This window comes from Camelus dromedarius, chromosome 26 (assembly GCF_036321535.1).
Source record: "Camelus dromedarius isolate mCamDro1 chromosome 26, mCamDro1.pat, whole genome shotgun sequence".
Classification (NCBI taxonomy): domain Eukaryota; kingdom Metazoa; phylum Chordata; class Mammalia; order Artiodactyla; family Camelidae; genus Camelus; species Camelus dromedarius.
In genome coordinates, this window is record NC_087461.1 from 15,122,424 (window position 1) to 15,146,007 (window position 23,584).

Genomic DNA, 23,584 nt, shown 5'->3' on the forward strand with positions numbered 1-23,584 from the left:
ACCATGTTGGTGAATGTGCTAGGAGGGTAGCATATGTCAAATCCATGAGCACAGAAACTCCTGCACTCAGGAGCCTTCCAGAACTTGCCCTGTGAATTTTTTCATCTGGCTGTTTATCACCTGTATCCTTTGTAATATCTTTTATTATGTAATAGACTAGTAAATGTAGTTTTGTGAGATGTTCTAAAAATGTTCAAATCCAGCAAGGGGAACCTCCGATTTGTAGCTAAATTGGACAGGAGTTGTGGGAGCCTGGGGATTTATTACTTGAGATTGGTATCTGAAATGGGAGCAGTCTTCTGGGACTGAGTCTATAACAGGTGTGATCTGAAGGAAGACAGTGTCAGAATTGAACTAAATTGTGAGCATCCAGCTGGTGTCTCAGAGAATGGCTTCTTGTGGGGAAGAGACTCACACATCTGGTGTCAGAAGTGAGTGTGGTAGTTGTATGTGAGGAGAGGAGACACGGCTGTTTTTCCTACACTTCCTCACCGGGTGGCTTGACTAGTAGGAAGATGAGGAAAGCGCCAGCAGATGTCCCCCTGCCCCGGTCCCCAACCGCCCCTGCCATGTTCCTTGCTGCCGTGCAGATGGGAATATGGGAGGTGCGGCTTCAGACCACATTGTGTCTTGACTGCAGGGCTTTTGTCAGCTTTGATAGGTCCCTCCCCATGACAGCCTGCCTGGCCAAGGCCTTGGTGACAGGGCAGTTGGCTGGGCTTTCTTGTGAAGCTGTGGCCGGGGTAGTAGTGCACTGCCATGTGTCTGCATTCCCTCCTGCCCCTCCGCACTGCCTCCACGCTTGTTACTTCGCAGTTTTACCTCCCAGAAAAAGCATTTGCCACTGAGCTTTACTGAGGGTTTTCAGAAAACCTGGACAGAGGGTTATTGCAATAACCTTTTTCCTGGTCTCCCTGCTACCACTCTATCACCTTGAGTTTATTTTCACACAGTGGTCCACGTGATCCTGTAAGAAATATATCAGAGAAGACATCCCTCTGATTAAAACTTCTGAGAGGTTTGTCACTTCACTTAATAAAACCCAGAGGCCTCAACAAAACCCTCAGGACTCCTTGGTCTGGAGCCAGCCCGTTTCTCTCTCTGACCACACCTCCTGCAGCTTCCCCCGCACACTCCATTCCAGTCTTCGTGTGAGCTGCTACAACAATGGAGTACCATGGAATGGGTGGTTTATAAACAATAGAAATTAATTGCTCCCAGTTCTGGAGGCTGGGAAGTTCAAGATCAGGGTGGCGGCCTGGTTGAATTCTGGTGAGGGCCCTCTTCCTGGTTGCAGAGAGCCACCTTCTCATGTGTCCTCGTGCCAGAGAACAGGGAGACTCAAGCTCTCATGTGACTTTTTAAGGGTGCTAATCCTATTCAGGAGGGCGCCACCCACAGTCACCTGATCTTAATCCTGATCACCTCCCACAGGCCCTACTTCCTTGTGCCATCACACCGGGAGGTGGTTTCAACACAAGAATTTGTCAGGGACACAAACATTGAGTCCATAGTACCAAGTCTCCTTGCTGCTTCTCCTACTGACAAGCAAGCCCCCATCTCTGGACCTTTACAGTATCTCTTCCTTCTGTTCCAGAAAGTTCTTCTCTCAGGTATCTGCTAGACCTGTTTCCTCATTTCCTTCATGTTGCTACTAATGAGACATTCTCTAACCATCCACTGTGAAAATTGAACCAGTTCCTTCTCCCATACTGTCTGGCTTACTCTGCTTCATTTTTTCCCATAGTACTTTCCATTGTTAGGCACACTGTATGCCTATTTATCTGTTGTCCACCCCCCAAACCCCAGAATATAAGTTCCATAAAAGGATAGGTGTTGTCTAGAAAATCACTTAGACATATTTGTTGAATGAATCAACAAATGAATAAATGAACAAGGATCATGTTTGCTATGAGATATGTATAGCTTGAAATATACACCATTATATTGTGAGAAGTTTAAGCTTAGATATTAAATTTTTATCATGAAGGTCTGTGTTTGTTATTTTTTTGTTTGTTTTTTTGATGAACTAAGTATTTCCTAAATTTGATCCATGGATAGTGTTTTGAAGGATGTTAATAGGTGTTATGTAGGAGACAGAACAAATGTGTGTGTTTGTGTCTGTGTGTGTGTTGGACAGAGGCCAAATAAGAAGAATCATGAAAGGTTTTTATATGTGTGATTATATGTGAAATTTTAGTAGACAATAGAGATTTTTTTTTGGTACTACATGATAAAGCATTTGAAATCTTCTCAAAATAATCAAGTCAGTTGTGAATAACTTGGTTTTAACTCAATGTAGAATTTTAAGTGTATGTTAATAATGTGAAAATAATGAAGTTCAGATGTTTTGTCTTTCATTCCTGTCAAGAAATGTTACCTCTTTGTATGGAAGGTTGAAAAGAAGAGGTTGGTAAATGAGAGCAAATCTATGTGATTACAGAATGATTATTATCATAAAGGTATATGAGATTAATGTTACATGTAGAATTTAGTATTTTTTGGTGTCTAGAGGTTTCTTAGCATTTCTTTTGGCTTTTTGCCTTGCCCTTGGAAAATTGTCAGGAGTATTTCTAAAAAGTGCTCTTCAGAAATAGTGCCAATTAGCTCTCAACCTGCCTAAAAGCAAAAAACAAAAAGCATCTCATTTTTGGAAAGTACTTAGTAGATTGTATGCTGAGATTAAAAAAAAAAAAAAAAAAAAAAAAAAAAAAAACACTGTAAATACCATGAGTTTACCAGAATCAATAGTTGCTTTTACTTTTATCCACAAATTCTTTTCATCCGTGGACCTTGAGTTGCCACAGACCTTGCAGAAACCCTGGACTGGAGTAGAACAGCCCCATTAGAGAGTTAAGCTTAATAATTCTGAGCATCCATTAGTGATTTTTGTTCAAATTCAGTGGTGAATTTCATAATCCTTTAGTTCTCAATGAATGAGACTTAAGCAACAAACAGAACCTTTCAGCAAATACACGACCCTCAGAAACTTGGCATGTTCCTTAATTAAAGGTGAATTTTGGTCCAGAAAGAACCCACAATTCAAAGGATTTACAGTCATACAATTCTAGTTAGAAGTCCTTTGAACTTTAATAGACCACATAAGAGATAGGAAACAAGTAGTTTTGCCTTGTTTAAATTTTATCCTAAAAATCCCTGAGATTTAGATGGTAATAAAGTCCCAGAGAAATATCGCTGCTTCTTTTGAAGGCATTTTATTTTTGTGGCCTCAGTTTATTTTCTTGTGGTTGTTTTTTTGCTGAGTCGATAGTTAAAAACTATATTCTTTGAAGATTTAAGCTTAATGCCTCTCTTTGTTGATTCTGACTTAATACTGGTCCTTTATCTCTGCTTTGCTCTCCATCCAGTGAGATTTCTTTCAGCTAATTTTGAACTGTCAGAATGTTGGTGGCCCTGCTTGAGGGGCAAAGATGTGAATCTGTAATTTTACAGATTGTTTTGTGGGTTGGCATTTCAGGATTTGGATAGGGAGACATACTTAAAATCCCAAGGTCACTTATAATGAAGAGATTGTCTTCTACATTTCTCTCATGATTGTAACAGCAAAGGGCATGTGATTTCATTATTCAGAATAAAAACAAAGCCAAAACCCAAACATATATACACATGCCCTTAAAGACATATTTGTCATGAATTCTTCAATGCAATATATTCATTTATTATACTTGAACAGCAAAGTAATAAAATACTGCTTGGAAAAGTTAACATTAGCCCTGAAAAAAACTTAATACCAGTTTAGGATGCTTACTGAGATCACTTGACGGAATTGATGAAAAGTCATATAGATGAATTTAAAGATTTAGAGATAATTTTGGGGAGGATGACCTTACAATTACAGATATTAGATACCATTGTAAACAAATCTTCTAGAAGTTACATTACAAAGCAATACAGGAGGGGGTTATTTTGTGGAGATCATAAATAGCTAGTGGGTATTTGTCATTGGCATAAAATTTCCAGTGACATCCTCATGTATGATCTAAAAACATGCTAGATGTCAGGGAACTTTGAGTGAAGGAAAGCTAATGTGCTCTTGAAAACTGTTAGCTAGCTTAAAAAGTGGTTCTATTTCTGATAATGACCGTGATTCCAAAGATGCATATAGAATAAAATTGTTTCACGTAATTTGAGTGGAAAAAGCAAAACTTCTAAATGAACATAATAAGATAGTGTTATTTAAAAATGTTTATATAACTAAATTAATAAATTGTATAATATGAAGTCAGTTCCTTTGTTCATGTATATAGTGGAAATGTCTATACATCTAATTTTGGATATTCTCATGTGGAAAATGAAGGACTGACTTTTATTCTGGTTGTCTTATACCTGGGCACATACACATAGTATGTGTATGTTTAACGTGGATGAGTTTGGACACAGAAAAAGGTCAGGAAGGATGCACATTGTCCTGCTATCAGCGTTAGCTCCCTGGAAGTGGGATGGAGTAGAGACGGTGGTCTCCTTGCTACCTCCAAGCACCAAGAACATTCCTGCTTCGGTGCCATTGAACTTACTGTTTCCTCTGCCTGGAATGCTGCTCCCCGGATAGCAGCATGATGAGTCCCTTGTGTTTACTCTCATGGTATCTTCCTAGGGCCTCCCTGGCTGCTGTAGAAGATTGCACTTTCTGCTCTGCCTCCCTGTACCCTTTTTTGTTTTATTTTTCCCCTTAGCACTTATTACTGCCCATCATACTGTCTGTTTTGCTTGTTTATGTTTTTGATTGCCTCTCCTTCCAGAATGGAAGCTCCATAAGGTGGGGACATTTTTGTTTGGGGGTTTTGTTTGTTTTGTTGTGTAGGGACTTGTTTGTGTTGTTCTATTTGGTTCACTGTTGTATCCTTGGCATCAAGAATAGTGCTTGCACAGAGTGGATGCTCTATAAATATTTGTTGAATGAACAAATAAGTTATAGAGCATGGGCATTTTAAAGATTGATGGTATTGTCAGGTTACTTTTTAAAAGGACGTATGAGTTTTAAATCTTGGAGTGTTTGTGTGACCACAGGTATGTCAGTATAATATTTAAGACTATACAATTTACGAGGTATAGTTGTGGATTTTTGATTACTAGTGAAGTCAAATATTTTAAAAATATCACTTTTACATTTAGTGTTTTTTTAAACTCTACAAATACATTTGTTGAAAACTTGGGACATACTGAAAACATACTCATTTATCCATTGATTTATTCAGGACATAATTATTGACTGGTTTCTGTGTCAGTTACTGTGCTGTGTGATGCGGATAGAAACAAACCATATTCTTTTCCTCCTGAGATTATTGTCTGCTGGGAAATACTGATGTGACACAAGTGAAGAAGAAAACTTAAAAATCATACATGGTGCTTATTCAGGGATAAACCTTGTCGAGGATTTAGATGATATCTTTTCGATGTTTATTCTACATGTGTCCATGAACGTTAAAATAAATTACAGCTTTCTTTTTTTTCACTTAGAAAATCTTGAGTTTTTCTTGCCATTAAATATATTTGTAAGCTTGGTTTTTTATGGTTGTGTGATATTCCATTTTGTGGAATTTCCACATTTAGGAAATATAATTTTCACTATTATAAACAAAGTAGCATTTATACTTTATGGGAATCTTGTCTTCACATCCCTATTGTTGCCTTTTGTATTAGTTTCCTATTGCTGCTGTAACAATTTATTGTAAACTTAATGGCTTAAAGCAACACAGATATAATATCTCACTGTTCTGGAGGTCAGCTGTCTTAAAATCAAGGTGTTGCCAGGGCTGTGTTCCTTCTGAGGCCCTAGGGGAGAGTCAGCTTCCTGGCCTTTTCCAGTGTCTAGAGGTAACTGCATCTGGTTTATGACCCCTTCCGCCATCTTCAAAGCCAGAAGTGTAGCGTCTTCAAATCTTCCTCTCTGACCTCTGCTCCCGTCATCACATCTCCTCCTCTGACTCTAACCTTCCTCCATCCATCTTGTGATTACGTTGGGACTATCATCATATCCCAGGAAAATCTCTTTTTAAGATCCTTAATTGTATCTGCAAAGTCCCCATTGCCATGTAAAGTAACATTTCACAGGCTTCTGGGATTAGGACATCTTTGAGGGGTCATCATTCTGTCTGCCACGCCTTGAGATATGTGCCCAAATGTGAACTCGGTAAGTCCAAAACAGGTTTTAAGGCTTTAGATACATATTGCCAAACTATTCCTACATCACTGAATCCTCAGTTGATGCTCACATCTGCAGTGAGAATTTCTGTCACACCCGGTTCTTCTTAGCATTTGATATTCTTATTTTTAAAAGCTTTTGTCCTTTTGATAATAATAATAGCAACCATATATTGATTGATTACTCTAGGCTGACACAAATGTAGGAACTTTATAGGTATTAACTACTTTAATCCTCAGAAAACTATGATGTAGTTACTTTATTATTTCTGTTTTACACATGATGACACTGAGGCATAAGGAGGTGTCAAGTAGCTTGTCTAAATCAGTTGGAAATGGTAGAGCTAAAATTCAAACACAGGCAGAGAAAGAGCTAACTAGCTAGATCTCCATATTCAAAACCTTTCTCAGGACACGTGAACACACAAACACACATATATACACTTTAAAAGATCTCTGTAGGGTGTGCCTAGGACAGCTTTGATTAAAGAAAATAATGATAGCTAATGTTTGTTGATTTTTATGGGACTTAGTGACTTAGTGGGAAAAAGTTTAAAGAAAAGTATATAGTCAGGAGGAGTACAGAAGAGGAAAATGAGAAATGAAGTAACTGAATTGCATTTTCCTCTGAGGTCTTATGACAAACTTTTGCTTTCCAGTCTAGTGCAAAATTCTAACACTTAATTCTTCTTTTAGAGGTGCCTGTAGCAGAAATTCTGGTTAGGGTTTAAAACTTCATAAAGTCAGTAATGATGAAAAGTATAAGCTTTCAAGGAGGGTTTACTATATTATGTGGTGTAGCATCTTTATTTTCCTTTCCCTGTAAGCTAATTTGGCACCTTTCTCTCTGGTCCCACTTCCCCAGCTCTGGTCTGAACACAGAGCTCAAGCAGTTCCCATCCGCATTCTGGTTGATGGGCTCTTATGTTTAGTCAGATTCACAGTATGTCTTAAACTGAAGTCAATTTTTGGGGGGGGTTAATTATTAGCTAAACTTCTAAGGAGACTTTTAAGAAATTGAGTATAAAAACTTTAAAACTTACTTTTAATTTTATTTAATTTACAGAAATACTTTATGGTTTTTGAAATGTAAGAATCTTTAAAAAGAAACAAATATACTTTGGCAGTCATTTTAAATTCAGAATTGTTGCAGATCTATTTTTGCTTAATTTTTTTCTTAATTAAACTATCACTTTGAATGAAAAGAAATAGACATCGGGTATATTCAGCTGATCTTCCATTTCACAACTAGATGTCAGTGTTAACATACCTGACTAGCTGTTTCAGGTGTGATTAGAATGAGGTAATTCAAGTAATTACTCACCTAGATGAGATACAGTTTAGAAAAAAAAAGATAAAGAAGGAAAAGAAGAAAAAAATAAGTGACTTCCCTTATGTCTAAGTAGGCCAGTTAATTTTATATTTGCAATTTTAAATATTGAGTATCTTCCCCACCTTAGCTATGCAAGAACAGTTAAACTTTTTGATTTATTTGGTTAGGGAAGGCAGATAGAGTGTGAACTTGTACATTTTTACTACTCCCAACAGAGGTTCTTCTCTTAAACTTTTCCAGGAAGTGTGATCAGAAAAAGAAGGAAGATAATTACTATTAGAATATGATATGTGTGTGTGTGTGTGTGTGTTTTCTGCCCACCTCAATAAGAAACATGCTCAAGACCAGGGATTGTGCATGGATTTTGAGTGGCACTGCTGATGTCTCACCCAGGAGTCTCTTTTAACGTAACTAAATCTGCCTTTTTCAGTTGAAGTCTCATGTATGTGGGAGCATGATACACCTTATCCTTTCCTTGTAGATCCAATCTGACATTCTTTTAAAATCACTTATGTTGCATTTCTCTAACTAGGATGTCTCACCTTTTAATATGCTTCCTGTTGATAAATATGCAGTCCAGAATAATAACTGAAATACCACGAATGAAACCCAGGTAAGGTCAAAGTACTGCAAAACACATCCTGTCCTTCTGCTGCCACTGAACAATCCTGTGGTTCCCGTTTCCCCAGTTCTCTCCTCTTTGAGAATTACTAACCCTGGATCACCTGAGTGATAGATCTCACTAGGCAAAAATCTGTTGAATTGTATTCATCTGATATTTTTAGTTAAACATCTTAAAAATCTGTGTATGCAGTATAACAAAGATTTTTGGAGGCTATAGGCTTAAACTGTACAGTTAGAATATCAGGACAACCTGTCTTTGGAGCTTAATTTTAGATTTTTTAGAATTGACAGGCTTGCTTTTTTAAATTGTTATTTATAAGTTTAATTTTTCCTTGGAAACACACCCATACCTCCCAAACAATACTGTTTTGAAAAAGAAAGCTGAATTAGTGTCAGTTAGATCTTAGTATGTTCACTTTCATCATGGAAATAACTTTTTAGGTCATGTGGTCCTAATTTTATAACAATCTAGAATGTGCAAACAGTGCATTTGTTTATTGACTAAAAATCTATTGTTTCCTGAGAAAGAATTTTCGGTTCATCAGTTCTTGCATCACCACAGAAAATACTCATTTGACACTTGCTTTTTGTTGGTTTTTATGTCTTGCAGGCACATAATACAAGAACATAAAATTAATTATTGATTATGGTACAGATTCGGCACACGTCTTTGGATTTTCAATCAGCCTGAAAACAGAGAAGAGTCATACACATCAAATCCAGGCAATCCCAGCTTGCTGCATGTGTAATAAAAATGCAAGCAGGCTACATCTTGCTAATTGCAGGTTATCTTATTTAGCAAAACAATAGTTTAATGAAGTTTATTCAGCCCCTAGATTTCTTAAAGTGATTAGTAGTCGCTTAGTTCTTGACCTCGGTTATAAGGTTTGTGATTTTGCAGAGTGGTCCTTATATACTAATATTTTTGTTAGTTTTTTTAAAACCTTTCTTGATTTGTGTTGTAAGTTCTCTCTGATGTCTCTGACAAAGATATAATTTAGAACTTAAATTTACTCTATGTGAAGGCAAGTGAACCAGTTATTGAATTTAAACTCAACTGGAGGCAGCTACCTATGATGCTACCGACTGGACCTTTAAGTTTCCAGTGATTTATATACAAGGCAGCAGGGGACCTAGAAGGGGGCCCAGGGTCTCAAGCCTAGTAGACACCTAGTAAAGACTTACCTAGACACATTTATGCCCTTGTCTCTCTGACGTCATCTTTTCTAGGCCTCAGTGTCGGGTTGTGATTGTTTTTGGAGTGTGTAGGAACCTCCTTCCTTGCCCCGTCTTCCATAATGTGGGTCTGCCTGCATCACGGGGGCCTGCCTGCGGCATGAGCCCTAGCTCCTCACATCCTAATATTTTTCTTTTTCATTGTTTGATATTTGGGCTTCCTAATTTAACTCTTTTAACAGGAATGGTTATTCAAGAAAGAGCTTTTTGGAACTACTGTGTAATTTTGTAACAGTTTCTCTGATGATTTTCCTGAGAACGCTCCAATAGTTTTATTTTTAAAAACTCTTCACATTTTCTACTGTTTTGGGGCAGGGTTTACACATAATTGGATTTGTATGTGTATGGGGGAAGAAGTGCAAAGAGGGTGGTAATTGCAAAATATAACAGCAGTTACGTTTACACAGTTCAAATTTTGACTGTCACTGGAGGACTGTGGCTAAATTTTCTGAATCTGGAAGCATTTTGAAAATACCTTTCTTTAGCAGTGGGACAGAGGGGCAATGAAGAAGCTGTGCCCTTGCAATTATTTCCCTTACTCTTCTTACATTCTCTCCTGGTCTGTTAAAATGTTTTAATTTTGGATCTGTGAAGTTTCTACATTTGGATACCAATTAATTTTGCATCTCATTTAAAAACTTACCGAGATCTTCAATAAGTGTTTTGTGATATGTGAGTTATATCTCAATAAAGCTATTAAAAATTTTTTTTTACTTAAAACTGACCAAAACTTACCTAAAGGCATATTTATAAATTTCCAAGTGATATGGCTCTTAAGAATCTGCTTCACTTTTCTATTTTTGTTTTGTTTTACTTTAGGAAAACTTTTCATTCAACTCCTAAGTGTATATCTTGCCAGAGGGAGGGAAGCAAATATAAGAGATAATGACTAAAACACTTAAATCTTACTTTTAGCATCAGAATGCTGTTGGGAGATGAACTAGAAGTGTATAAATATTCCACTTCAGGCCTGGCTCCTCCTGGCCTAGGTGTCCACCTACAACCTGAGATCTGGCTGGAAAATTGAGGAAGGGAGGAAAGGTACTAGAAAAATTCTGCTATTTTTGGCTTCTCTCTGTTGCAAGCAAATTGATGTCAAGGACTTTACATTTTAAGACATGCCATTTCTTATTACAGAAAGTTGTATACCTGCACAAGTGGTGGCTGCGGTTGATGTAAACACTGTTGCTAATGAAGTGTACAAGTACAGTTTTCCTCACACACAGCTCTTGGCCAAGACAATTGAGGTGAGTAACAATTACTATTTTAATAAGTGTATGTAGCAAGGAAAATATGACTGAGGATTACTGCAAGATACTGGCTTCTTGTTTCTTCATTTGAGGATAAGTCACATATAAATGAAAACATTTAGGAGAAGGGAATTAACGTTTTATATTATATCAGAAGATAGCATGTTTTTTGTTTCTTTTAAATTTGCAGCTTTAGAGAAGGATGATCAGTATTTTGGTCTCTGAGAAAAAGGATTGAAATGTAAGGATATGCTTAACTTCTAAATGTTTGGTTCTGTAGTGCTATTAAACTTTAATTCTTTACTTTTAAGCAATACTCACGTACTGTATATATAGAATATATATATATATGTAGCAGGAGTGAAAAAAAAGTAAAAAGAGTCATTGGGTATTACGACTGAATGTGTCTTGTTTTAGCCCGCCTGTCAAAGTTAAAGGTTCTGTTTCACCTGTGACAAACTCAGAAGTATTTAACTTTGATGTACATTCGTTAGTTTAAAAATAGTATGAAATTGTGTTTTTCTCCTAATTCATATTGTGAAAAATTTTACACACAAATTTCTCACGAAGCAGTAATTTATATATAATAAGCTGCACTCATTTTAAATGTGTAGTTTGAGTTTTGACCCCATATATACGACTGTGTAACCGCAGCTGAAACTTAGAACATCCATCACCCTAAAACGTTCCTTAGTACCTTGTGTTGGTCAGTCTCTGACCCCAGCTCCGGGCAACCACTGATCTGTTTTCTGTATTACAGATTAGGTTTTCTATTTTTAGCATATCATAAACAAAATCACGAGTGTAATTTTTTTCAGTGTTAACTTCTTTTGTTTAGTGTAATTTTTTTTAATTTACCCGTGTTGTTGTATATATCAGTAATTTACTGTTTATTACTGCTCAGTAATATTCTGTGCACGCTACAGTTTGTATGTCCATTCACATGATGTTAGACATTTAGATTATTTCCAGTTTTTGACTATTATAAACAGTTGCTATGAAGATTCATGTACAAGTTTTTGTGTGGACTTCTGTTTTTATTTCTTGTGATAAATACCTAGAAGGGGAATTGCTGGTAAATTTCTTTAACTTTATAAGAAAATACCAACTGTTTTCCATGGTGTTTCTATGATTTTACAGTTGCACAATCCATGTTTAAGTATTTCACTTGTTTCACAGTCTTCTAAATTGTAGCCACTCTAGTGAACATATAGTGGTATTGTGATTATAATTTGTGTTTCCCTGGTGACTAATAATGTTGAGTATCTTTTCATGTGCTTACAGGACATTTCTATGTCTTCTGTAATGAAATTTCTTTCCCATTGATTATTTAGAATATTTGTGTTATTATCATTTAGTTTTAAGAGCTGTTAAAGTTTTCTGGATTCAAGTTGTTTGTCATAATATGTAAAATAAATATTTTCTTTAATTCTATAACTTATCTTTTCATTTCCTTAACTTGATTTTTTCCTGTTTGCTTCCAGAAGTTTTATAGTTTTGGCTTTTATGTTTAGGTTTATGACTCATTTAAAGTTTCTTTTTGTGTGTAGTCTGAGGTAGAGGTCATTTATTTTTTTCCAAGCACATATAAAATTGTCCTAACACCATTTTCTTGAAAGACTGTCCTTTCCCCAATTTCCTTGACACCTTTACAAAAAAAATAGATCATGCATGTGTGGCTATATTTCTGGATTCTCTCTTCAGTTATATCTATATGTTTATCCTCACAGCAATAACACACGTTTGGTTATTGCAGCTTTACAGTGGGTATTAAATTCAGGCATGGTAAATTTTCAAACTTCTAATTTTCTTTTCCAAGATTATTTTTGCTATGCTGTCATTTACATTTCTATGTAAATTTCAAAATCAGCCTGCTAGTTTCTACAAAAAAAAAAAAAAGATACTTTGATTGGAATATCACTCATTGATTTTGGAAGAACTAATATCTTCACAAAATAGTCTTCCAGCCCATGAACATGATCTCTCTCTTCACCTGTTTAGGTCTTCTTTAATTTGTATCAGCTATATTTTGTAGTATTTAATGTACAAGTCCTACATGTACTTTTGTTAATTTATCCCTAAATATTTGTGGGGTTTGGTGCTATTATAAGTGGTATTTTTTTTAAATTATTTTCCAATTGTTTGTTGCTAGCATGTAGAAATACACTTATTTTTATTTATTGACCTAGTATCCTGAGACTTGGCTATATTGACTTATTAGTTCTGGTAGCTTTTATACTGATTTTGTAGGATTTTTTTTTAACATGTACAATTATATTGTCTGAGAAAAAAAGAGTTTCACTTTTCCCTTCCAATCAGTGTAATTTTTTTTTCCTGCCTTATTGCATTATCTAGGACCTTTACAGTGTTGAATAGAAAATGTTATATTGGACATCTTTGCCTTCTTCTAGATCTTAGGGGAGAACATTCATTTACCATTTTATAGATGTTAGTTGCATATTTTTCATAGATGACTTTTTATCAAGTTGAGGAATTTTCCTTTTATTCCGTTTTCTGAGAATTTTTATTATGCATGGATTTGAGTTTTTCAAATGCTTTCTTTTTACATCTTTGGACATGATTATATCATTTCCCCCTTTATTCTGATAATATAGTAAACAAACCCCTTACCTTTTTTGAATATTAAGTCAATATTACATTCCTGGAATAAATCCTACTTGTCATGATACTAGCGTCATTTTTATGTATTGCTGCATTTCACTTGCTAATATTTTGTTAAGTATTTTTGCATTTATCTTTATAGATGATTTTTATAGTTTCCTCTTAATGTGTTTGTATGATTTTGTTATTAGGGTAATATGAGCCTTATATTTTCTGTAAGAATTTGTGAAGAATAAGTATTAGTACTTTATATAAATGATAGAATTTTATCAGTGGAGCCATCTGGGCCTGGAGTTTCCTTTGTAGGAAGCTTTTTAACTATGAATTTATTGCTATAAGACTATTGAGGCTATTTGAAGAAATTTATCTTTTTTAATCTAATTTGTCAAATGTATTGGCATAACATTGTTCATATTTCCTTATATTTTTTTATCTGCATGATCTGTAGTGATGTCCAGTATGTCATTCCTGATATTAAGAATTTGTATCTTTTCTGTTTTTCCCTCTATTAGTGAAGCTGGAGGCTTGTCAAATTTATTGCTTTTTTCGAGTAAATAGGTTTGGATGGAATTGATTTTATCTATTATTCATTTGTTTACAGTTTCACTAATTTCTACTCATTTTTATTATTTTTCTACTTACTTTGTGTTTAATTTACTCTATATTTCTTAACAGTGAGACTTTAGATGATTGACTTGAGATTGTTTTTCTTTTTGATGTAAACTATATACTATACATTTTGAACACTATACATTTTCTTAAGTTTTGGCTACAAGCTGCAGATTTTCATAGGTTGTATTTTCATTTTCATTCAGTTCAAAATATTTTCTAATTTCTCTTGTTTTCTTCTTTGGCCTATATGTTATTTTGAAGTATGGTTTTAAAATTTCCAGGTATTTAGGAACTTTTCAGAGATCTTTCTGTTATTTATTTCCCATTGAAATAAATGACTCTTATTGAATAAATGGCCTTTATTGTAAAAATGACTCAGTCAGTTAATCTAACTAAGCAAGAGAGGAATCAGAGTAAAGAACCCAGGAATAAAACTGCCATGTTCGGAAAGAAATTATGGTTAGGAAGCAGGGTGAAATGTTGTAAATCTTTGCAGTGTAGAAATGATAATATAATTGCAGTAGGAAGGGAAAGTGAGTCTCAGAAAATACGTCTATTCTTGGAAAGATAAATGAAGCTGTAGATTTTTAGGACATTTTTAATGTTGCTGTCAGGAGCTCAGCTGAACTGTCAGGGGTCAGAGTAGCTGATTAAGCAACAGGGCAAAAATGAGAGTGAAGTCTTAATTGCTGTGTGGGAAAAGCAAGTCTCTAATAAAGCAGAGAAAACGCCGACGCCCCCTGTTCCATTTCCCTAGGGGGCAGCACCCCAGTGGAGAGTTGGGTCAGATGTGGGGGTCAGCTCACTGTTGAAAGAGCCCCTGGCATCGGGGGAGAAGGTGAAGCGGGGAAGGCTGGGAGTGGAAAGTGCTGGGTACTAGTCATAGCAGGGTGAGTATCTTCAAGGTTTCCCTTCCTCCTCCCTTAAAGCCTTCAGGGCCACCTGTGTGCAAGGCCTCAGATAAAGAGACATAGGAATGCAAATATGTGAAGTGCGTGACCTGCCAGGGGTTCTGAGCCCGACCTGCCAGGGGTTCTGAGCCCTTGACCACACTGCAGGGCACAAGCCTGGCACCAGGTCTGAAGTAGGGAGGGCGGCTTTCCCCTGGACACCTGCTGGTGAAGCCTTCATCGTTGCCTACAGTCAGTCCTGAAAATTACATACAGGTGTTTAACCAGGAGCAGGACTCCCCAGTTACAAAGATAACTCATTATAAAACTAAAATCTGTCATTTATCTAAGTAGAAAATGGGAAATTACTAATCACTACTGTGTAAACATCATGTGAGCAGAGGCCTTGTCTGTATGTTCATGGTGTATTCCCAGGCCGAGCACAGTGTCTGGCATATAGCAGACGCGCTGAAATATCGGTGGATTAATTTATGAACATTGTTTAATGAACAACATGTCGTGGCTAAAAAAATGGACAGATGCCAGGTGAATGGTAACAAAGGACAACAGAGGTTTCAGAATTGATATTAGATAAGATCTGTCTAAAGGCAAAAGCATTTACGAGTCATAGAAAATTAGTTTATAGTGTAGTGACGATTAGTACAATGATCAAGAAAGATCTAATCGTCATGATATTCATCAGCAAAGGAATGTCAGCACTCAGAGGGCAGGGAATGGGAGGAAATAACCACTTGGTAAGTTTTTATTGGAGATTTATCATGCACCTCAAAGTTTTACTTCTCTTTAGTGTAACAGTAGATTTCACTAAAATAGTCAAAAGTTGTTTCCTAATCTACCAACTTCTTCCTAAAGTTTAAAAGAAAATTAAGTATAAGAATAGCCAGGAAACTTTTTGAGAAAGTAAATAAAGCAAAGGTGTTTTTATTAACTTGTATGGCCTTGTTATGGAAAAAGGATAGATATCCATTAGTGTTAAGATATCAAATTATTAAAATTAATCATTGAGTCTTTGTAACTACTTTCTTGAATCCTGACACATTCATCGACCTAGAAAATTGTGGATGGTTTCACTGAGTGAGTGTTTTCTGCGTAACTGCTTGTCATATGGGTTGTACTATTAAAAAGAAAAAAAACTCTCCTGGAATCCTTTAAAATTGTGATTTTTTTTTTCTTTTTACATCTAACTGTATTGGAGGCATTAACTCTGGACTTAGGTTCTAAACTTTAGATTCTAGACTGAGGATACTCCTGATATAAAAGATTTTTGTCATATTTTTATTTTGATTTTAGGAAGTCAGCTTTAATCAGTCCACAATTAGTTGTAAAATCAATAAGTTGCTTTTCATAATAGCCCTGTGTGGACAGGCTGTTTAACTTGCATATGCTGTGCTGTGCTAAGTGCACTGGCCTGCCCCAGGTTTTCTGACAGACTGTTGAGTATGTGATTGTCAAATTGTTTTCTTTACGACTCTGATTTCCAGAGGTGCTTTGGAACTTCTCAATATTTAATTTTCATTTCATTTTACACATATATCTTAAACTACGTAAAAGCCTGTGATTTAATAACAATAGACGTGTATGTTCAAACTTTTAATACAATAGAGACAACTGGTGTGTCTCCCAGGATAACTCACTCTTTATAGAATTCAGAATAAATCTTTTCCTGCTTTGTTCATGTGCTTGAACTTTTTAGAAATGTCTCATAATTGGAAGGTTGTGATTCTGGGCTTGTTTTAAATTTCTGGCAAAGAGTGTACACTGAGACTGCTTAATGAGATTTGGCAAACCCATGACTTGTGTTTCTCTATATTTATCTTCTGATATTGTATATAAAACAGGAGTAAAATAGTCTATTTCTAAACTATTTAGTCCAGTAGAGATGATTTTGATTCATCTTACCTACAATCTTTTGAACTTCTTTGACTATACACAACTGTAAAACAATATAATAATTGTGGATATATGAAAATGAAACCTTTTTCTCTTTGGTGTTATACTAACAGAAACATACAAGGGTGTATGTTGACAGAAAAGGATGGTGACTAGTCAGTAAATCACATTTCCTAAATAAAAAGTATTATTAATAGAAAGGTGTTAAAAAAAATTCTCTAGACCCTTTGCTGAGAATCATTAATTATAAAATAAAGTTGTCCATGTTTGATTCAGAAATCATAGCAGTCTTAGACTTGAGGTGTCACAGGGCACGAAGTACTTATGAGGCAGGAGACTAGCCTTCCACCTCTGCTCTGGCTGGCTCTGGGTTTTGGGGGAAGTCATTTAATTTTTCATAGCTCCGGTTTATGGCTCCACTTCCTTCACAAAATTGCTTTGGAAAGTTAGTTTAAAGTTTATTGTAAAAGTATTAAGTGTTTTATAAACTTTCAAGTACTATAAATAAAACTTAAGTGTTACAATTTCTGATGTATTTATTTATAATTAGTTAGCATTTTCCTTCTTCCCCATTCTATGCATGTTTTTATATTCTTTCTTCCCCCCAATGTTCATTCTTTAGGGCATTACACTAGAAGAGTTTGACAGATTATCTTTCAATATGATTTTAATGAGCCCTCCCTGTCAGCCATTTACAAGGTATGTATAATAAATATTTCTCTGTTAGGAAGAGAACTTTTGAAAGACTCATTAAATCAAATCATACTGTAATTTCAAGCATGGACACTTTGAAGTCCATCAGCTGCATTTTTGTAGGCTTGAAATTTTTCATAAGTAATTCCTTTACTCACACTTGTAATTTAGCATTAATCATAAGGAAAGTAGCAATTACTGCCAAACAGTAATTTGGTCAATAGTAGATGTGCAGCAACTACATGGTACCTCTTTGATATCTACCAAAGATCCAATATTTGTTTCTGACCTAAATTACATTAAATTATTTAAGCTAGTGAGCATTCCGGAATATCTTCCTACACTGATTATTCAAAGTAAATTTCCACAGTAAATATTCAAGTTCCAGATTCCTTGACTGTAAAAATTTAAAGCTAGTCAAGAATGCATTTGTGAATTTTACATTTCTCAAAATTGTTATGTACATTGAATAATATGTACAATTAATCAAATGACTCTTTAAAACTATGTCCCAATTCAGTTTTTTATTCTATGGTATTTATTTGGCTGTGTATTTCAGGGAATTATATTTTAGAGAGACTCTTAACTAATCCATCTTCACTTAGATATTTTTAATAATAATATTTCTAATTATTGTAAATAATAATGATAATAATGATAGCCCTCTGAGTGCCTTACTGGGAGTATGCCATTTAGTTTAACAAGCTTATGGGATAGGTACTAGTCTCATCATTTTATAGGTGAGAAACTGGGGTATAGAAAAGTTAAATAACTTTCCCAAGGCCATACAATTAGACAATGTCACAGCCAGGATTCATTACTTATTTTGTAGGGTCCTGTTTAAATACGTGATGTGATTTTAAGTGGGATATCACAAGTAGTAAAAATTCTAATTTAAATAAATATTCTCATGCTTAATTTCCATCCAAGTTTTATTTGAAGTTTTCTGGGAAGTTAATTCCCCGAGTTCATTGTGCACCTTTGTGCTGGGCATTGCTTTCGATGCTGTGGTTTCCATCCTATGGAACTTATAGTCCAAGGGGAAATGGCTGACAAATAATGGGCTTATAACGTGATCTAAGCTCTATAATGAATGAATACTGAAACCGCCATGACAGCATGGAGGAGAAAATGGCTTGCTGCATACCAGGTGGGAGGAATTCTTTTAGAGATGATATCTGAATTGTCTGGGAGCAGATTGGGAGTTTATCAGAAAAGGCAGGCCTTCCATGTAAAGATGGCTCCAAGCATATGCAAGTGTGTGTATGGGCTGTTTAACTATAGTTAAGTCAGAGGTACTGAACAGAATGCAGCCCCAGCACTGGGATGCCTCATCTGTCTGCAGTGGGCCCTCTGCAGTGGGCTCCCTATATATTCCCTGCTTCTACTTCTGCTCTGCATTAGCCCTGCTCCAGCTGCTGACGGCCACAGTCACTGATCCCATAGTACGATCACCCTTTTGAACACCGAGAGAAAAAAGGCCAAAATGAGAAGAACCCAAGGTTTCTGAGCAGTCTATTCAAGTCCACCCTAACCTCCCATCTGAGCCTCAGATCCACTGTTGGTGTTGATCCTGCCGTCTGGTGTGAGGAAACAGATGAGTGATGTCAAGTAACTTGCTTAAGACTATGAAGCTAATGAGGAGCGAGGGCTTAATCCCTAGTCCTCTGCTGCTGTGATAAAGGCCCAGTCTTAGTCGTCCTTTCTGCTTGGTTCTTGATCATATTGAATGTTACTTACAAGACCTAATTGCTAGTCCAGATGCCACTTGTTATGTGACATAGTCTGACCTAGTTAGTTTAGCCAAGTTGCAACTCCTTGTAGAAGCAAGCCTTCAGCTTTAGTCCCTCCTTGTTACACTGGGCAAGACGATCTTAGTCCTACCTTCTACTTTGATCTGCTTGGATGGTGATCAGTTATCCTTGCCATCAGTTCTACATTGCCACTCTGCCCAACCAGCTCATTCATCTAAACTTTTCTTGTCTCACGTGGGACAGAGCAAAAGGCATCATCAGCCAGTTGTGTGTGTGTGCCTTTCCTAAACAAACTGATTTTTACGAGGGTAATTGATTTTATTCTTCATCGACTTCAAGTTCTGCTTTGCCTCATATAAGTCACTTGGCATATTTTTTTGCAAAAAGTGTGTTTATTAGACAGGCAAGGCTTTTTTCTTTTTAATTAAATGAAAAAAATACACTTTTGTTCTCCATAGCAGCAGAGGTGATCGTATTTTTTGTGAGGGCTGACTAATTTTAGTTCTCTCAGTTCTGACTTTTTAGAAGTGACTTGGTATCTTTATGAACTTGATTCTTGATGAACTTAACTTGCTTTCCGTACTTACCCCTTTAGAATTGGCCTGCAAGGTGATGTGACTGATCCAAGGACGAACAGCTTCTTATATATTCTAGATATTCTCCCAAGGTAAAAACTTAGACCCCTGTACAAGCTTACTGTAAATGTAGAACTTTGGATCTGGATGAACACGATGTTTGTCATTTATAGAGATTAGAGCTTATACACGCTGCCTTCAGATACCGTGTGCTTCGTTTATCTTTTGCCATGACTCTTGGAGTGACTGCAGATTTTGTCAATTCCATGGTTGCCACTAAAGTGAGAGACAGGGAGTTACAGCCTAATAGCTGAGTTCTGTTGCCTCTGCACACAGTATTAGAGCAGATGATGCTAATGTTAGTGAGTGTTGTTGCCCACGGCCTGGAAAGTTGTGCTAACCCCAGAAACTGTCCTTCTGTGTGTACATTTGAGTTGTGCCGCCCAGAGGCTCTGTGCAAACTGAGTTCTGACACAAACTTCAGTGGAAATGAGCATTTCCAATGTTAACTTTATCGGGTGTGCCGTGTATATGGGGAAAAGGAATAAGTTATGAGTTGTCTCCATCCCTGATAAAATTCTTTTATAAAAAGAGAGTTCGGACAATTATTTACCTCATATTTCCCACCTGTAAGGATTTTCTTTACTTCTTACTTCTAAGTAATAAGATGTTTGGAATTCCATTTGTTTTTGTTTTGTTTTGTTTTTTAGATTACAAAAATTACCGAAGTATATTCTCTTAGAAAATGTGAAAGGTTTTGAAGTATCTTCTGCAAGGTAAAAAATGTGTGTCTTATGTTCATCTTAGACTTGGTATATTTCATAATAGGAGTTGTTGTGAAATAAAGATCTTAAAACTAAACATGTACATTCTGACATTTTATATATTTTATGTATTTTATTCATTAATGCTGATTTTGAACAGTTAGTAACGTGAAGTATCCCAAAATTAGGTTCAACCGATTCTCTCCCACTTTGATGTGTCTGAATTTTGCCATAATGAGTACTCATTTTAATGAGAATATTTCTCAATTTTTGCTGCTTATTTTGGTGCTGTTTCTTTAGAAATAGGAATGTTTTTGGTTCAGATTTGGTCCTGTGGACAGGCATTTTCTGTCCTGCAGTTAGATGGGAGAAGCAAGCCCTGAGTCCCTTTCAGATGGTAGCCCAGCTAGAGAGAAGGCATCCATCTAAGTCCCTGATTCTCCAGCTGTCTGTCTCAGTGTTGCCCCATCTGATTGGCTATGGATACAGTTCCATTCCCATAGCAAGTTTATCATTCATGGATTAGTGTGACTCTAACTCTCACCAATTTTATAAATTGTCTGGTAGCTTTATTTATTTATAATAACAATTACCTCTTTGAGGAATGTAATTTCTCAAGTATTGGACTTAAAAAAGAACTTGGATTATTCTTTCTAAACAACTTGAGTGGAGATAAAGTTTTCACATAAAATGATGTTTTATGTGTAATATTTTATACAAGAATCCCATTTTGAACAGTAGAGTGAAAGCTTTTTCCTTTCCCTTTATTTTTCTCTTTTCAGAGACCTGTTAATACAAACGATAGAAAATTGTGGCTTTCAGTACCAAGAATTTCTATTGTCTCCAACCTCTGTAAGTACCACAATTATAAACTCTCATAGAAATCTTCCCAAAGGGAATTTGAATCAATAAAAAGAATGGATCCATTTTGGATAATATTATAGGTAAATCTCAAAATTAGTTCAGACATGGTTCTTACTTTCTGTATCTGAATATTATAGCTATATCTGAATTCTACTTTTTTTTATGATTACTGTACTATCAGTAATGAATGTAAGAATGTCTCTGACTTCTTACCTGGGAAATATAAAGTGAACGTGACTCACAGACATATGATTCATCAGTTTCCATCTTTATGTCATTCAAATAAAGGTACAAAGTGTGGCAGTTTAGAAGGTTTAAGAATTTACTACAGAGAAGTCTTCTACAAGTCAACAACAGAGTTTTGTTTGGCAGAAACTGATGTAGACCTGTGTGAATTTTTTACTAGGTTGCTGACAGTTGATACAGACCTTCCTGATTTCCTATAACAACTCACTGTCCTGCTTTACTTGCAGCTTGGCATTCCAAATTCAAGGCTACGGTATTTCCTTATTGCAAAGCTTCAGTCAGAGCCGCTCCCTTTTCAAGGCCCTGGTCAGGTATTTCTTACTATTGTTGTTGTTGTCATCATCATCATCATTATTATTCGTCTACTGTAAATATACGTCAGTCTGCTAATTCGCTTTCAGGAGCTGCTTCACGGAGGTCTATGTGTGTCCTGTCGTGCCTATAATGTACGCTATGCCCTACGTCTGTCTTCTACGCCTTTTTCCCCTCCTGATGCCACTTTAATTGCTTTAAATAAAACCAGAAAATTTCCTTTCATTATTAGGAAAAAAAATAAGGTCAAAGAGAAGTTTGAAAAATAACCATTCCTGCTGGTTATTAACCATTATCCTCCCTTTTCCCCTATAATTTCTCTTCTGACCATTGACTATATTGCATCTATTTTTTCCCCTCGATAGAAGCCATTGACTACTTTTGATAAAATTCACCATGCTATCTTAAAAGGGGCTTGAGTATTTTAACACATCTGTTGCATTTTCTTTTAACTTTATGCTGTTTAGCCTTAATTGATTAAAATATGGTAAAGATTAGTACAAGCTAGAATGAAATGCTCAGTTGTTACTGATCGGATCTCTAATGATGCTAGCAATTTTATATGCTTCTGCTGAAAACTAGTGTGGGTAACAGTTTCAGTGGTTCAGTGAGGCTCTCCGTAACCATCACAGGTAAGAACTCAAAAGTCATGTCCTGGTAACAGGGGTTCAGTAGTACCATTTGAATCCCCTGTAATACAATACCAGTATTATACAGTATTATATTATATAATATAGTAACAGTATATCTCCCTTTCATAGTGGGCAGCTCCAAAAACAACATATAAAGTATATTAACAAAGACTTCATCATTAAAAATTCCTGGAACTGTTTTTTCTTTCCCAAAATAGGACTTTACTACCAGGTTACATGTTTTGCAGGAACAAGTTTTTCCTGTGGGACTCAGGAATAGAAATAACCTTTCAGGGTGAAGCATGTTTTTCTTTTTTAATTACTAATTTTCCTTTAGATCATGGATATGCTCTAGTTTTTTTTTTTTTTTAATGGAGGGGAATGGCAAACTTTGATCCAAAACACATTTTCCAGAAATGTTACTGTTGCTTTCTCACCTGCTTTTCCAAATATGATGCTGTATCTATAGTCAACATACTTGCTATCTTAATAAATACAGAAAGCAGTAACTTCATGAAATAAATCAACTGTAGCCTGATGGCCTGTCACTGTATGATGAGTAACTTGTAATAACTTGTATAAATACTAGTAAACCTCAATTTCTATCTATTTTAATGACAGCTCTGTAAATGCTAAAGAGTTCTCTTGCATAACATTGACTAGATGTTATCAATTTGTCTCTTATTTTTAAATAAAGCTTTTGACAGTTTGTGTATTTTTTACTTGATGCCAGATACTGACGGAGTTTCCCCAACTTGGATCTGAAGATCCACAAAAACATGAGATAGCTGCAGAAAAGAAAATTGAAGAAAAGAAAATCGAATCAAATATTTGCTTTGATAACAGCACACACTGTTCTGGAAAAGAGGCCATTCTTTTTAAGCTTGAAACTGCAGAAGAAATTGGCAGGAAACATCAACAGGACAGTGATCTCTCTGTGCAAATGCTAAAAGAGTTTCTGGAAGATGACGTTGACATGAACTCATACTTTTTACCACCAAAGTCGTTACTGCGATATGCTCTTTTGCTAGACATTGTTAAGCCCACTTCTAGAAGGTCCATGTGCTTTACGAAAGGGTAGGTTTTAAAGAGACTATTCATGGC

At 35.8% G+C, this 23,584-nt stretch overlaps 1 protein-coding gene across 5 annotated transcripts in view; it reads left to right on the forward strand.

Annotated features, from left to right (window-relative positions):
- The window catches only part of TRDMT1 (tRNA aspartic acid methyltransferase 1), a 43,307-nt gene that overhangs the window by 9,414 nt on the left and 10,309 nt on the right, over nt 1-23,584 (forward strand). The window contains exons 2-10 of one of the 5 annotated variants that reach the window (XM_064479414.1): nt 8,028-8,108; nt 10,271-10,396; nt 10,493-10,602; nt 17,263-17,339; nt 19,683-19,754; nt 20,373-20,438; nt 21,209-21,278; nt 21,764-21,847; nt 23,214-23,557. In XM_064479414.1, the coding sequence (XP_064335484.1) occupies nt 17,302-17,339; nt 19,683-19,754; nt 20,373-20,438; nt 21,209-21,278; nt 21,764-21,847; nt 23,214-23,557 (674 nt within the window). In that variant the 5' untranslated portion in view covers nt 8,028-8,108; nt 10,271-10,396; nt 10,493-10,602; nt 17,263-17,301. The remainder of the gene's footprint in view (nt 1-8,027; nt 8,109-10,270; nt 10,397-10,492; nt 10,603-17,262; nt 17,340-19,682; nt 19,755-20,372; nt 20,439-21,208; nt 21,279-21,763; nt 21,848-23,213; nt 23,558-23,584) is intronic. The other 4 variants (XM_064479413.1, XM_010992031.3, XM_031444626.2 and 1 more) reach the window with 4 other exon arrangements.